The following is a 13,696-nucleotide window of genomic DNA, read 5'->3' on the forward strand; positions in this document are numbered from 1 at the left end:
CATGACATCCCCCAGCCCTGTGGCCCCATCTGCTCCACCAGCCCCTCCCTGAATGTTTCCAGCTGATGTTTATTTTCTCTTTCTCTCGGCTAAGAATAGCTCATTCCTCTCCTGGAAAATTATAGTGATGAGAAAGGAAGGAGAAGGAGAAGGAGAAGGAGAAGGAGAAGGAGAAGGAGAAGGAGAAGGAGAAGGAGAAGGAGAAGGAGAAGGAGAAGGAGAAGGAGAAGGAGAAAGGAGAAGGAGAAAGGAGAAGGGGAAGGAGAAGGAGAAGGAGAAGGAGAAGGAGAAGGAGAAGGAGAAGGAGAAGGAGAAGGAGAAGGAGAAGGAGAAGGAGAAGGAGAAGGAGGAGAAAGAAGGAGAAGGAGGAGAAAGAAGGAGAAGGAGGACAAAAGGAAGAAAAAGAAGAAAATTAAAGAGAAAAATGAAATAAGAAAGAAAATGAAAAAAAAGAGAGAGAGAAGAGGGGGGAAAGAAAGGAATAAAAAAGAATAAGGAGAAGAAGGAGAAGGATGGACCCTGCAGCCAGGATAAAACCTGCCCTCCCTCAGGGGAAAACCTGATGTTCAAAATGTCTGTGGTCCTCACTGTTCCTCTGGGCTCCCACGGAGCAGGGAGCAGACATCAGCCAAGCCAGCACCAGAAGAATCTGTTTCCAGCTCCACCCTGAAGTGGCTGACAGTGGTTGTGGTGATTTTGGAGTAACCCTGAGCCTCTCCCTCCTGAGGGTTAAGGATTCCCTTGAGCGAAATCAAAGCTTCTCCCAAAATACTGTCATCAGAACAGTGACTTTATTAACAGAGACAAACTAAGGAATTAAAACACGTTAGGAGTTTGCCGACACACACAGCATACCTGTGGAGGACAGACTTATTTATGTACATCAGTTCGTTGTAGAAACAGGAGCAATTTGCTTTGGGTGACTGGGATATCCCCTGGTAAGTTTGCGACAGATCCAGACAGCTTTCTCTCCGTGGTGGCTCTGATAAAGCATCCCTCCCCACTCTCCCCCCTGTCCTGCCCCGCAGCCCACCCCGGCTGGGCTAGTGCCGGACCCCTGAATTCCACCGGGATCTTCTGCGGGAGTTTCTCCAGCGCAGGCTGAGCGTAGAAGGACATGGCCTGAAGCTGGTGATGTAGGTGAAACCCTCTGGGCTGAGTCGAGTTTGGCCCTTGCAGCTGCAGGGCAAGAAAGAGAGGGTCGGAATGCTTTGAGCATATCCCACCCCATCCCCACAACCACCATCACAACCACCCAGGGGATCCCCTGGCCCCGGCCCCTCCAGCCTGCAGCGGGTGGATGTTCCCCGCCTCAGGAAGGAACCGGGCACCCCGAGGCACGGCCGTGGGGCCAGCCCCGCTCCTGGGCACGGGTCAGCGCGGCTCGGCTCGGCACCGGTACGGCACCGCAGCTCCCGGTACCGGCACCTCTGCTCGCCAAGGCACGGGCTGGGCTTTTCCCTGGACAGACAAAAATGTAAACGGGGAAGAAAGGAGGGTAGGAAAGGGAAGGGGAGTGAGGGAGGAAGGAGAGAAAGAAAACAGCTCCACGGATGTCGGATGTCACGGACGGCGTTACACGGGCGAGGCGGGGGTTGTCCCGGGGCTGTCCCGTCGGGGCTGGAGAGGGAAACGTCGTTGCCCTTCGCTCCCGGGGGCTTCTCCCGAGGCATCCCCCGCTTACAGGCACTTGAGGAGGAAGGAATTGCACGAAGTCCCCCGGGGGCAGTCGCAGAGCTTCCCAATGCGGGCCCCCTTCCTCACGGCGCATTGTTCCCCGGCGTCGCACTGCGGGCAGCGGTGGCTTGGTGAGGGGGGCACCAGTGGCCTCCCCGTCCCGTCCCGTCCCGCCCCGTCCCGTCCCGCCGGCACACTTACCATGGGCACCTGCCCGAACTTCTTCTCGTAGTGCGGGACCCTCTTGCTCTTCAGCTTCTCCAACACCTCTTGCAGCGCCTCGATCTGCCGAGAGACCCCCGACCACAGACCCCATCAAGCCAAGCCTGCACGCTTTTTGCCTCCCCCCAGCCCGGACCTCATCCCTAGCCCCGGTTTCCCCGGCCTTGCCCCACCAGCTCCTTCTCTCGGGACGCGCCGCCGCCGCCGCCGCCGAGGAGCCCCAAGTCCCGGGGTCGGCGCGGAGGGCTCGGCCCCTGCCCGCGGGCGCCCATCAGCAGCGCGGCCGCCACGGCGCAGAGCGCCAGCGCCCGGCAGCTCTCCATGGTGCTGCCGCCCCGCCGCCGCCGCCGCCTTTATAGCGCCGCGCCTGGGCCCGACGTGCGTCAGCGCCCCCCACCGCCGCGCTTTAGATTCAGCATCGGCTTCGGCCTCGGCTTTGGCTTCGGCTTCGGCTTCGGCTCCGTACAGATCGCCTTCGTTTCTGCTCGGCGCCCTCTCCTGTCTCGGCCGAATCAAGTTTTTTGCCCCAAAGGCAAGTGCTCCCCTGGATGAAGCCGGCCGTGAGCCGGCACCGAGCGCTGCCAGCCCAGCCCCAACCGTGTCCTAGGCTGATCCCCAGCAGTGTGGGCAGCAGGGGCAGGGAGGGGATTCTGCCCCTCTGCTGTGCTCTGCTGAGACCCCCCCTGCAGTGCTGGGGCAGCTCTGGAGTGCTCAGCACAGCACAGACAGGGACCTGCTGGAGCAGGGCCAGAGGAGGCCACAGCAATGCTGGCAGGGCTGGAAGGGCTCTGCTGGGAGGCTCCAGGCTGAGAGAGTTGGGCTTGGGCAGCCTGCAGAAGAGAAGGCTCCAGGGAGACCTTTTGGTGGCCTTTCAGTGCTTCAAGGGGCATAGAAGAAAGCTGGGGACAGAGTTTTTCTCTGTTTTTTCTGTTGTGACAGGACAAGGGGTGATGGTTTGAAACTAAGAGATTCAGGCTGGAGTGAAGGAAGAAATGTTTGACACTGAGGGTGGTCAGCCACTGGTCCAGGTTGCCCAGGGAGGTGGGAGATGTCCCATCCCTGGAACCATTCCAGGTGAGGTTGTTTGGGGCAACCTGTTCTAGTTGCAGATGTCCCTGCTGACTGCAGGGAGGGTAGATCAGATGGCTTTTAAAGGTCCCTTCCAACCCAAACCACTCAATGATTCTGTGACTCTAAGTTGCCCCTGAGTGAGCTTGTCCTCTCTTCAATCAGGCTCAGCAGAAACAGCAGAGCCATGTCCAAGACCAAACAAGGTCTTGGCAGCTTTTTCCTGCCCACCTGCACACCCTGTGTCTTGTCCACAGGGAAGGAGCAGGCTGCCCCCATGTTTTGCTAGAAGAGTGGGAGGCTCTTCCTTTGACAATGTATATTAAGTATATTACAAATACTGAGCAGGTAGGTGCTCAGTAAGCATCATCTATCCTGTGAAGCCACCTCCTTCTAGGGAGAGAAGAAGCACAGCTGCCACAAGGAGACCTAGCATCAGAGCAGTCACCTCCATGCAGACCTTCCTACTGACACCTAGCTCTGCAATCTCTGTGGCCTCATGTTCATCAACACCATGGCCCAAAAGTGCCCTAGCAGACCCAAATGTGCCCAGTCCTCATGGTCATGGTGGGAGCAGGAGGAAGACAGGAGCAACTCCACTGAGGAAATCCATGGTGTGCTTAGGAGAGCATGCAAGATGAGGGGCAGGGCTCAGCCCTCTCCAGGTTCATGCCTCTGTGCCAAGGCTGGGGTAAAACTCAGGGGACCTGAGCAACAGCTCTGCTGGCAGGAGACATTTGGCCCTCTGGCATGATGGTTGTGGGGACGAGGAGGATCTGCTTGCAAGGAGGTTCCAATCCTGACTCCCAGCTCTGCAGTGGCATGGAGATGTTGCTGCCCTCCAGCCAGCGGCAGCAGAAGCTAGGTCTGGATCTACCTAGGTGGAGGAAAGATCATCTGGAGAAGGAGGAATTTAGAAAACCTCACCATCAAAACTCTTCCTTGTAGGGGAGCTAGGACCAGCCTGAAAAGGCAAAGAAATTGGGGGGAGTAGAAGGCAGGGGCTGGGGGGGGGGGGGGGGGGGATAAATTCAGTTGTTTAAAGAAAATGTATAAAACTGGGGATATATTTTCCCAGTCAGGAAGGTGATGTTGAAAGGGACCAAACAGAGTGTGGCTTGACAATTTTCAACAGCAGGATTTTTGTCTGAGGCAATAAAAAAATGCCAGTCTCTTTGAATCTCATGTTGCTTGCCTCCAGAGATGCATATTCACCTCTTGCTGTTCCCTCCTCCCACACGCTCCTATTGATCATCACATCCAGCAAAGGTCTCATTGTAATTGCTGTTGGGACCAGACCTTCTCTGTGTGTTTGCATGAATCCTTCAGTTTCATTTTGCCACAGGGCAGGCTAAAGATGTCAGGCATCAGGCTAGCGGTGAACCACTCATCACAGATCCCACTTCCCAGGTTGGAGCAAAAATGCATCTGCCTGAAGATCTGGAGGTGATGGACTTGCTGAAGTGGGGTCCCTTACAGCAGAGAAGTAACACAGGCTATGAAACTCACAGCTCCTGGAATCATAGAATTGTTTTGTTTGGATCAAGTCCAACTACCTACCTAACACAGAATCACAGAACACATCTGGTTGGAAGAGACCTCAAAGATTGAGTCCAACCATCTACCTAACACAGATTCAGAATACATCCAGTTGGAAGAGAACTCAAACATCACCCAGTCCAACCCTCACCCCAGCACTGAAGGGTCAACACTAAACCATGTCCCTAAGCACCAGGTCCACACACTGCTTGAACACCCCCAGGGATGGTGACCCCAGCACTGCCCTGGGCAGACCATTCCAGTGTTTGAGAACCCTCTCTGTGCAGAAATGTTTCCTGACATCCAGCCTGAACCTCCCATGGCACAGCTTGAAACCATTTCCTCTGGTCCCATTGCTTGACACCCAGGAGCAGAGGCTGCCCCCTCCTCACTCCAACCTCCCTTCAGGGAGCTGTAGAGAGCCATGAGGTCTCCCCTCAGCCTCCTCTTCTCCAGACTGAACACCCCCAGCTCCCTCAGATGCTCCTCACAGGCCAGGTGCTCCAGGCCCTTCTCCAGCCTTGTTGCCCTTCTCTGGACACACTCCAGCCCCTCAATGTCCTTCCTGTGGTGGGGGCCCAGAACTGAACACAGCCCTTGAGGTGTGACAGTGCTGAGCACAGGAGGATGATCACCTCCCTGTCCCTGCTGGCCACAGTGTTTCTAGCCCAAGCCAGGATGCCATTGGCTTTCTTGGCCACCTGGGCACTGCTGGCTCATGGTCAGTTGAATGTCAACCAACACCCCCAGGGCCCTCTCCAAGCTGCAGCTTTCCAACCACACCTCCCCAAGTCTGTAGCTCTCCATGGGGTTGTTGTGACCCAGGTGCAGGACCTGACACTTGGCCTTGTTGAACTTCATACAATTAGCCTTGGCCCTTTGGTCTAACCTGTCCAGATCCTGCTGCAAGGCCTCCTTACCCTCTAGCAGATCAACACAGACACCCAGCTTGGTGTCATCTGCAAACTTGCTGAAGGTGCATTCAATCTCCTCATCCAGATCACTGATAAAGAACTGAACCCTGGGGGACTAGTGTCTGGGTGCCACATCCCGAAGTGCCATGTCCACACATTTCTTGAACAGCTCCAGGGATGGTGACTCAAACATCTGCCTGGGCAGCCTGTTCCAATGCCTGACCACTCTTGCAGCAAAAAAAAAAAAAATTTCCTCATCTCCAACCTTAACCTCCCCTGGCACCATTTCAGGCCATTTCCTCTCATTCTATCACCTGACACTAGGGAGCAGAGCCCAACCCCCACCTCACTCCAGCCTCCTTTCAGGGAGCTGCAGAGAGCAATGAGGTCTCCTCTCAGCCTCCTTTTCTCCATACTAAACAACCCCAGCTCCCTCAGCTGCTCCTCGTAAGACCTGTACTCCAGACCCCTCACCAGCTTCATGTGGAGAAGCAGATTCAGGGCCAATCCAACTCTGAGAGCAGCACCTGAGAAGCCTGACCAACAATTCAAGCCATGTTTTACAGCACAAGGATTACTTGTGCAGTGTAGAGAACACCACAGAGATGTTCAGAAAAAAATAACTCTTTCTTCTTCTCTGCTCCCACTGAAGCTGCATTTGTTAGTTCCTCCCATAAAACTACTGCTGAATGAGGAGATTACAAATGTCTCTGTCCAAAAGTCCTTGTAGCTGTCAGCAGACAGTCACAAGACAACTGGCTATGAAATTAGAATCAGAGAATCACAGTGCGGGTTGGAAGTGACCTCAAAAATCATCTTACTCCAAACACAGAATCAGAGAATTGTCAGGGTTGGAAGGGACCTCAAGGCTCATCCAGTTCCAACCCCCTGCCTTGTGCAGGGACACCTCACACTACAGCAGGTTGCTCACAGCCACCTCCAGCCTGGCTGCAAAAAACCTTCAGGGATGAGGCTTCCACCACCTCCCAGGGCAACCTCCCAGTTCCAGTGTCTCACCACCGCCACAGGGAAGAACTTCTTCCTAACATGCAATCTGAATCTACCCACCTCTAGCTTGGATACATCCCCCCCAGTCCTATCACTCCCTGACACTCTACAAAGTCCCTCCCCAGCTTTCTTGTCACCCCCTTCAGATCCTGGAAGGCCACAAGAAGGTCTCCTGGGAGCCTTCTCCTCTCCAGACTGAACACCCCCAACTCTCTCAGTCTGTCTCCACAGCAGAGGAGCTCCAGCCCTCTGCTCATCCTCCTGGCCCTTCTCTGGACATGTTCCAGCACCCTCCTGCCACAAAATCTCTAATCACACTCTAATCTAAATCACAAACCCTCTACAAAATCAGGGGAGTCAGCAGCACTGTGGAGTTCAGCTTCAGATATCTGCACAAAATGCGATGAGACCTTGGAGTCAGGCAGCTCTGTGGTGGCTATGCATGGATTGAGGCTTCTCAAAGTTAACTGCCTTTCTCCACACAAACTTTCTTGCAGATGGGGCACAAGCAGGATGCAGCCAAAGTGCATCAGCATCTGAATTTCAAGTGGATGATTTGTGGAGCTGTACACAGAATATGCTCTTCATAATCATATTCTTCCATCAGAACGAGAGGAAATGGCCTCAAATTGTGCCAGAAGAGATTTAAGTTGGGTACTACGAAAAATTTTTGGCCTGCAAGAGTGGTCAGGCACTGGAACAGGCTGCTCAGGGAGGTGGTGGAGTCACCAGCCCTGGAGGTGTTCAAGAAATGCCTGGACATGGCACTTGGGACGTGGTTTAATGGCCATGGTGGTGTTGGGTGACTGCATGATCTTTAGAGGCCTCTTCCAACCAAAACCATTCCATGATTCTGTGATCATGAGCAATTAACTGAAGGCACTTCTAAAAATGGGAAAATAAGAGAGGTTTCTGCTTATGCATGGAAATAAGAGAGTGTCCACTGAGCAGCCTGATGCATTTACGTGTTCTGGAGGTGCCTTGACGTAGACAGAGAGCTGGATGGATGTGATGACCAGTAGCCCACAGAGACTAATGTGAAGCCTTTGTTCAAGTGCCCTGCTGAATCACAGCTGTGGAAGTGGACATCTGGCTTTAAGTGAACACTTTGAGGCTTTGCTGAAAAGCTTTTGTAAGTGCTTTGTTGATCTGCCTTCATTTATAAACCTCAGCTAGAAAAGTTAACAATGACACCACCCTCCTTTTGTTGTTGTTTTTTTTTTCCCAAATCAAGACATTTTTTTGGCTTGAGGAAGGTTGGATCAATCAGTGAGGAAGGTCTTAGATCAATCAGGGCTCTTCCACACTTGAAGCAATGACAGATTCCAGAGGCAAACTTGAAAGAGAAGATCTGTTTCAGCAGGAGACACCAATTCATCTCAAGGGGAGAAGTGCCACCTCAGTGAAAGATGGGGTGTCACAACAGCAGCACAAATGCCAACACAAACAACTCCCCATTAAACCAATCCCCAAAATGGATGGAGAGAGGGGTGGGAACAGGCACCCAGTGGCTTCTTGAGGATCAGACATTTGCAGCCTTTCCATTTCTGCAGGCAGAGGTGTCAGAGGTGCTTTGCACCAGCCACGTCCTTTCAGCCTCAGAAGCTGCTTCTGCCCTTGGTGTCTGTTACTCCAACTGCCACCAGTTTGGGTTGGTGACCACACTGCAGCACCTGGGGGTTCCCAGCACCTTCCCAGCTGCCATGAGAATAAAAATGTGTAGGTTTTTGTGATGGATTTTGCACTCACCATCTCTGACCAGGTAATCTGCAGCAGTCCCTGAGCTCACCTTAATCACAACTTTCCACTTCCTTCTCCAGAAGCATTTGAGAGCACCCTCAAGGTCACAGCACTGGACAACTCAAATGTTGTCCTCTCTTAAATAGGCCATGGTCAGCCATCAAAGAGAGCTGGAACCAGGTAACCTCTTAGCTATGCCACTGCTCTGAGGCAGGAGGGAGGCATACAGCTGAGAAGAGGAATCTCCAAGACCAGATGGTAGCAGAAAAGTCACCTGGAAGCCTGGAGCACCTAGTTTGAGGTCCTGGTCCACCACAGCTTGTGTGCTTGATATGTCAAAGCCATTTCCATTGTTCCTCAACAACTGAGAAATCAGTGTCACCTGATGTCAGGAAGAGGAGGAGGGCAGATTTTTACTGGAGATTAGGAAGAAATTCTTTCCAGTGAGGGTGGGGAGCCACTGGAACAGGTTGCCTAGGGAGGCTGTGAATGTCCCCTCTATGGAGGTATTCAAGACCAGGTTGGATGAGGCCTTGAGCAACCTGGGCTGGTGGAAAGTACCAGGGGGTTGGAAATGGATGATCTTTAAGGTCCATTCAAGCCCAAACCACTCTGTGATTCAATGAATCTATAAAACTATGACAACACACTCCAGTAAGTGGGTGAGGTGCTCCAATACTACAGTGAACAGGTGACAGATACCAGCAGGGTAAGTCCTGAAATGTTCAGCCACAGCCCTTAGGTTGCCTCAGCCTTCAGGAATCTCAAGGCTTTGTGGTGATAGCTACCATGTATTTAGAATGAACATGTCTTGTCATTAAACACCCAAAAGGAGATCCTCCTGGTAGAGCAATGGCAGGTGAGAATCACTATGTAACAAGCCTCATTCCCTGACTGGCTGGCCTGCCTGGTGGATGAAGGGAAGGCTGTGGATGTGGTCTACTGGACTTCAGCAAAGCCTTTGACACAGTCTCCCACAGCATCCTCCTGAAAGAGCTGGCAGCCCATGGCTGGGACAGGTGCATCCTTCACTGAGTTAAGAACTGTCTGCAAGCCTGGGCACAGAGAGTGGTGGTGAATGGTGCAGCATCCAATTGGTGTCTGGTGACCACTGGTGCTCCCCAGGGATCAGTACAGGCCCAATTCTATTCAACATCTTTACTGCAGACTGGTAATGAGTGGCTGGAGAGCAGCCTGGCAGAGAGGGACCTGGCAGTGCTGGGTGACAGCAGCTGAACAGGAGCCAGCAGTGTGCCCAGGGGGCATGGAAGGCCAGTGGCATCTTGGCTTGGATCAGGAAGAGTGTGGCCAGCAGGAGCAGGGATGGAATTCTGCCCTGTCCTCAGCACTGGTGAGACCTCACCTCCAGCACTGTGTGCAGCTCTGGGCCCCTCACTACAAGAAAGATCTTGAGGTGCTGGAGCAGGTCCAGAGGAGAGTGACCAGCCTGGGGAAGGGACTGGAGGGAAAGGCTGATGAGGAGAGGCTGAGGGAGCTGGGGGTGCTTAGCCTGGAGGAGACTCAGGGGGGACCTTATCACACTCCACAACTACCTGAGGGGAAGTTGTAGTCAGGTGGGGGTCAGGCTCTTCTCCCAGGCAACTTGTGACAAGATGAGAGGGCATGACCTGAAGCTGCACCAGGAGAGGTTTAGGATGGATGTTAGGAAGGCTGATTAGGCACTGGGATGGACTGCCCAGGGAGGTGGTGGAGTCACCATCACTGGAGGTCTTTAAGAAAAGGTTGGCTGTGGCACTTGGTGGCATGGGTTAGCTGATGTGGTGGTGTCAGGTCATAGGCTGGACTTCATCATCTCAGAGGTCTTTTCCAGCCTCAGTAATTCTGTCATTCTGTCAGTCCACGTTAAAGTCAGGCATTGGAACAGGCTGTCCAAGGAGGTGGTGGAGTCACCACCCCTGGAGGTGTTCAAAAAGGTGTGGGCATGGCACTTTGGAACATGGTTTAATGGCCTTGGTGGTAGGGTCAGCCATTGGACTTGATGATCTTAAAAGGTTCTTCCCACCAAAACAATTCTATGATTCTGTGAAATAAACCTAAATAAAAGGTAGCAGCCATCACAGGGGCATAAGATTTCTGACAGCTGAGGCAAACTAAGAGCTAGGGAGGACTATTTTGAGACAGCTTAAACATATCTACCAACATCATCCAGTGCTGTAAGAGCATGGGGTCCAACTCCTCCTTCCTGGTGGGTCCAGAGAGAACAAGATTTTCAGGTACCCTTTGGGCAGCAAGAAGTCATCCCCACCAGAGTGCCAGCAGGCACAAAGTTATGTTCCTTAGAGCAGAGAGGGTCAAGAGCTGGTGGTTTTCTTGATCCACTTGTCTGCAGTGAAGGTCCTGTGCAATTGGAATATGCAGACAGGACATTGAGCCTGTGCTGATGAATTTGATTTGTGTAACGAGGTCCCAAGGCATTAAGGTATTAAGGCAGAACCTTTTAATCTATTCAGAGACCACATCTGGAGTATTGTGTCCAGTTCTGGGCTCCCCCCGTTCAAGAGGGACAGGGAGAGTGTCCAGTGGAGGGCTGAGGGTGATGAAGGGACTGGAACATCTGTTTGAGGAGGGAAGGCTGAGAGACTTGGGGCTGTTCAGTCTGGAAAAGAGAAGGCTGAGAGGGGATCTTGTTAATGTTTACAAATATCTGCAGGGGGGATGTCAAGAAGAAGGGGTCAGGCTCTTTTCAGGGGTGTGCTGTGATAGGATGTAAGGCAATGGATACAAACTGGAACACAGGAAGCTCCGCCCTGCCATGAGGGAAAATTTCTTTACTGTGAGGTGCTGGAGCTCTGGAACAGGCTGCCCAGAGAGGTTGTGGAGTCTCCTTCTCTGGAGACTTTCAAAACCGGTTTGGATGCAATCCTGTGGGGCCTGCCCTAGGTGACCCTGCTTTGGCAGGGGGATTGAACTCGGTGATCTCTGGAAGGTCCCTCCCAATCCCTGCCATTCTGTGAGTCTGTGTTTTGGCTTTTCCTGCACTCAGAGGAAGACATTTTGATAAACACCAATAGCTGTCCTTTTAGACCCAACCCATAATAGAGAGTTTTCATTCTCAGAAGCAAGACTCCTCCTGGATGTGTCTGCTTCCATTATCTGCATACAAAGCTTATCCGTTACTGGCTCCAACTCAGAATGACTCCATCACCAGCCTTGTTGAAAGAACATACTCAAGGCAAAACTGGTATCTGCAATGTTAAGTTGTGTTTTAGTATTCTTTTTTTCCAGCAGCAAAAGGCAGTGCTCCTCATGGCTTTGGGAGTATCAGACTGGGGAGAGTGACCTCCATCACTCAGAGCAGAAAGACAACAGCTGCCTGAGCTGATTACTCAGCTGCAGTAGGAGAAAATAAAGTGTTTCATTTACTTTCAAGCCATTAACAGCCACCATTCCAGCACCTGAGGGGCTTTGTCCTCCCTGGCTATATTTTACACAAAAATATTGATCAGAAAGGTGGCTCTGAAGGCCTTTCAGCAGCCCAGCAACCACAACTAATGCCACTGTACGTCCAGGATAAAGAAATCCTGGAGCTATGCCTAACAAGTTTACACATTGGCGTAGTGAGACAAGAATCAGTGGCACAGAAGCACAGCTCTGTGCCTAATTGCCACTTACTGCATGTTTTCACACAATGCCAGCATGGTGGGGGTTGGACAGAACCTCTGGAGGTCATCCAGTCTGAGCCCCCTGCTAAAGCAGGGCACCCACAGCAGCTTGCCCAGCAGCACAATGGCCAGGTAGAGCTGGAAGCTCTCCAGAGAAGGAGACTCTACAACCTCTCTGGGCAGCCTGCTCCAGGCCTCCAGCACCCTCACAACAAAGATGTTTTTCCTTCTGTTCAGATGGAACCTCCTGGGTTCCAGGTTGTGCCCATTGCCCCTGTCCCTGGGCACCACTGAGCAGAGTCTGGCTCCAGCCTCCTGATCCCCACCTTTGGCTATTCATCAGCATTGCTCAGATCCCTTCTGGGGCTGCTCTTCTCCAGGTTCAGCAGCCCTGGGGCTCTCAACCTTTCCTCCTCACACAGAGGCTCCAGAACCCCCCAGCAGCTTTGTAGCTGTCCCTTGGACTCTCTCCAGTGAGGAGAGAGCATTTCAAGCATTACCCTCTGCTAAGTGTGTTTCATATGCTAAGACCACACATGTGAGCTTGCAGGTATGCAGACTACAGAAGCCATCTTCCTAGTGGTGCAGAACACACCGGGTTTTGGGTAGATTTCAGTCAAATGAGAGAGAAAAACTGTTCTTTCAGCACAATGCAGATGTGGACCCACAGCTCACTATGTGCTGGGCTGTCTGTGTTGTACACTGAAATTCTCCATCCCTAAGGATTGTTTATTTTTCACTTCTGCATCTGCCTGAGGCACAACTGGGAGGGCTGACAGCTAGCAGATCTTCCCTCCCGCTCCTAAATCCACAGGGAACTCCTCTGGCACAGAAGCCTAGGAGGATACAGCTAGGATGTTATCCAGGATGGTTAGCCCTCTCAGTAGATTTTCTTCTCCCCACAGGGCAGCACAGGAGAGGAGCTCCACCCATGTACGTTACCTTCTGGGATTTGATTCTGAGACAAGACTATGTCTCACAACAGTTATCTGGGCACCTGTAGGGCAAGGCTAGGTGAGACCACCTCCCTAGTCCCAGCTAGCACAGTATTTGCCTTCTTGGTTGGCACAGCAGTCATTTAGCTTCTGCAAGGTGCAGGGTCATCTAAAGAGAAGAGATGAAATGGTGCACAGTGAATTCCTCAAAAACATTGCAGGCTCCAAGCTATGACAAAAGCATACAATTAACCACAGACCCCCCAGCATCTAACGAACCCTAACATCAGGGGGATCCAGGCATGTGCTCTGGGTGAAGCATTGATCCATGTGGGGAGAAAGCTCTGTCTTCATTAAATTGTCAGAAGGATCAGACAGGAAGATGCTGAAACACCTCTGCAAGCCAACCCTGGTTCTCAGAAGTGCTCTCAGCAACCTGCATCTCCCACAGAGCACAGGCTCCCAGAAAACATGATGCATCCATCAGCTTCTCTTGTTGTTTTGACTGCAGAGGAACCACACAGAAGAGCAATGGGTTGGGTTTTTGTTGTTGTTGTTGGGTTTTTGGGGAGGAAAGACAGAGAAAAGGCCCAAATGCCAAAAACTGCATGAGATCTGTCATTTTCATGCCACCTGGAGCTCTCTGGCTGCTCTCAGAGCACTTCACTCTGGCAAAAATAATTTACTAGCAAATGTGGGTGTTTTTTTTTTTTTTATTGTTGGCTTGCAAAAAATGTTTTGCATTTATAGGAGGCATACAAAGAAGAATCAGAAGAAACAGAGGAACTGATAAGCACCAAATATGTAGATTATTTTGAGATTTATTTATCTAAAGATAGTACTCATTTATTATTACTTTTTGGGGGGTTAAAAATTAGCCATTCTGCTTATTCATGCCATGTTATACAAACCCTGTAAAGTGACTGATCTCAAAGCACTATCAAAAGACTGCAGCACCTCAGTGAAAATA

The 13,696-nt window shown here is 51.8% G+C and overlaps 1 protein-coding gene across 1 annotated transcript; it reads right to left on the minus strand.

The window, feature by feature from the left end:
* Nucleotides 1–1,680: 1,680 nt before the first annotated feature.
* On the minus strand, nt 1,681–2,222 carry CARTPT (CART prepropeptide). Its single transcript, XM_054398082.1, has 3 exons — nt 2,073–2,222; nt 1,879–1,962; nt 1,681–1,788 (listed from the first exon to the last, which is right to left on the minus strand). The coding sequence occupies exons 1-3, from the start codon at nt 2,220–2,222 to the stop codon at nt 1,681–1,683; spliced, it is 342 nt and encodes a 113-aa protein (XP_054254057.1).
* Nucleotides 2,223–13,696: the final 11,474 nt, after the last annotated feature.

This window comes from Indicator indicator, chromosome Z (assembly GCF_027791375.1).
Source record: "Indicator indicator isolate 239-I01 chromosome Z, UM_Iind_1.1, whole genome shotgun sequence".
Lineage (NCBI taxonomy): Eukaryota > Metazoa > Chordata > Aves > Piciformes > Indicatoridae > Indicator > Indicator indicator.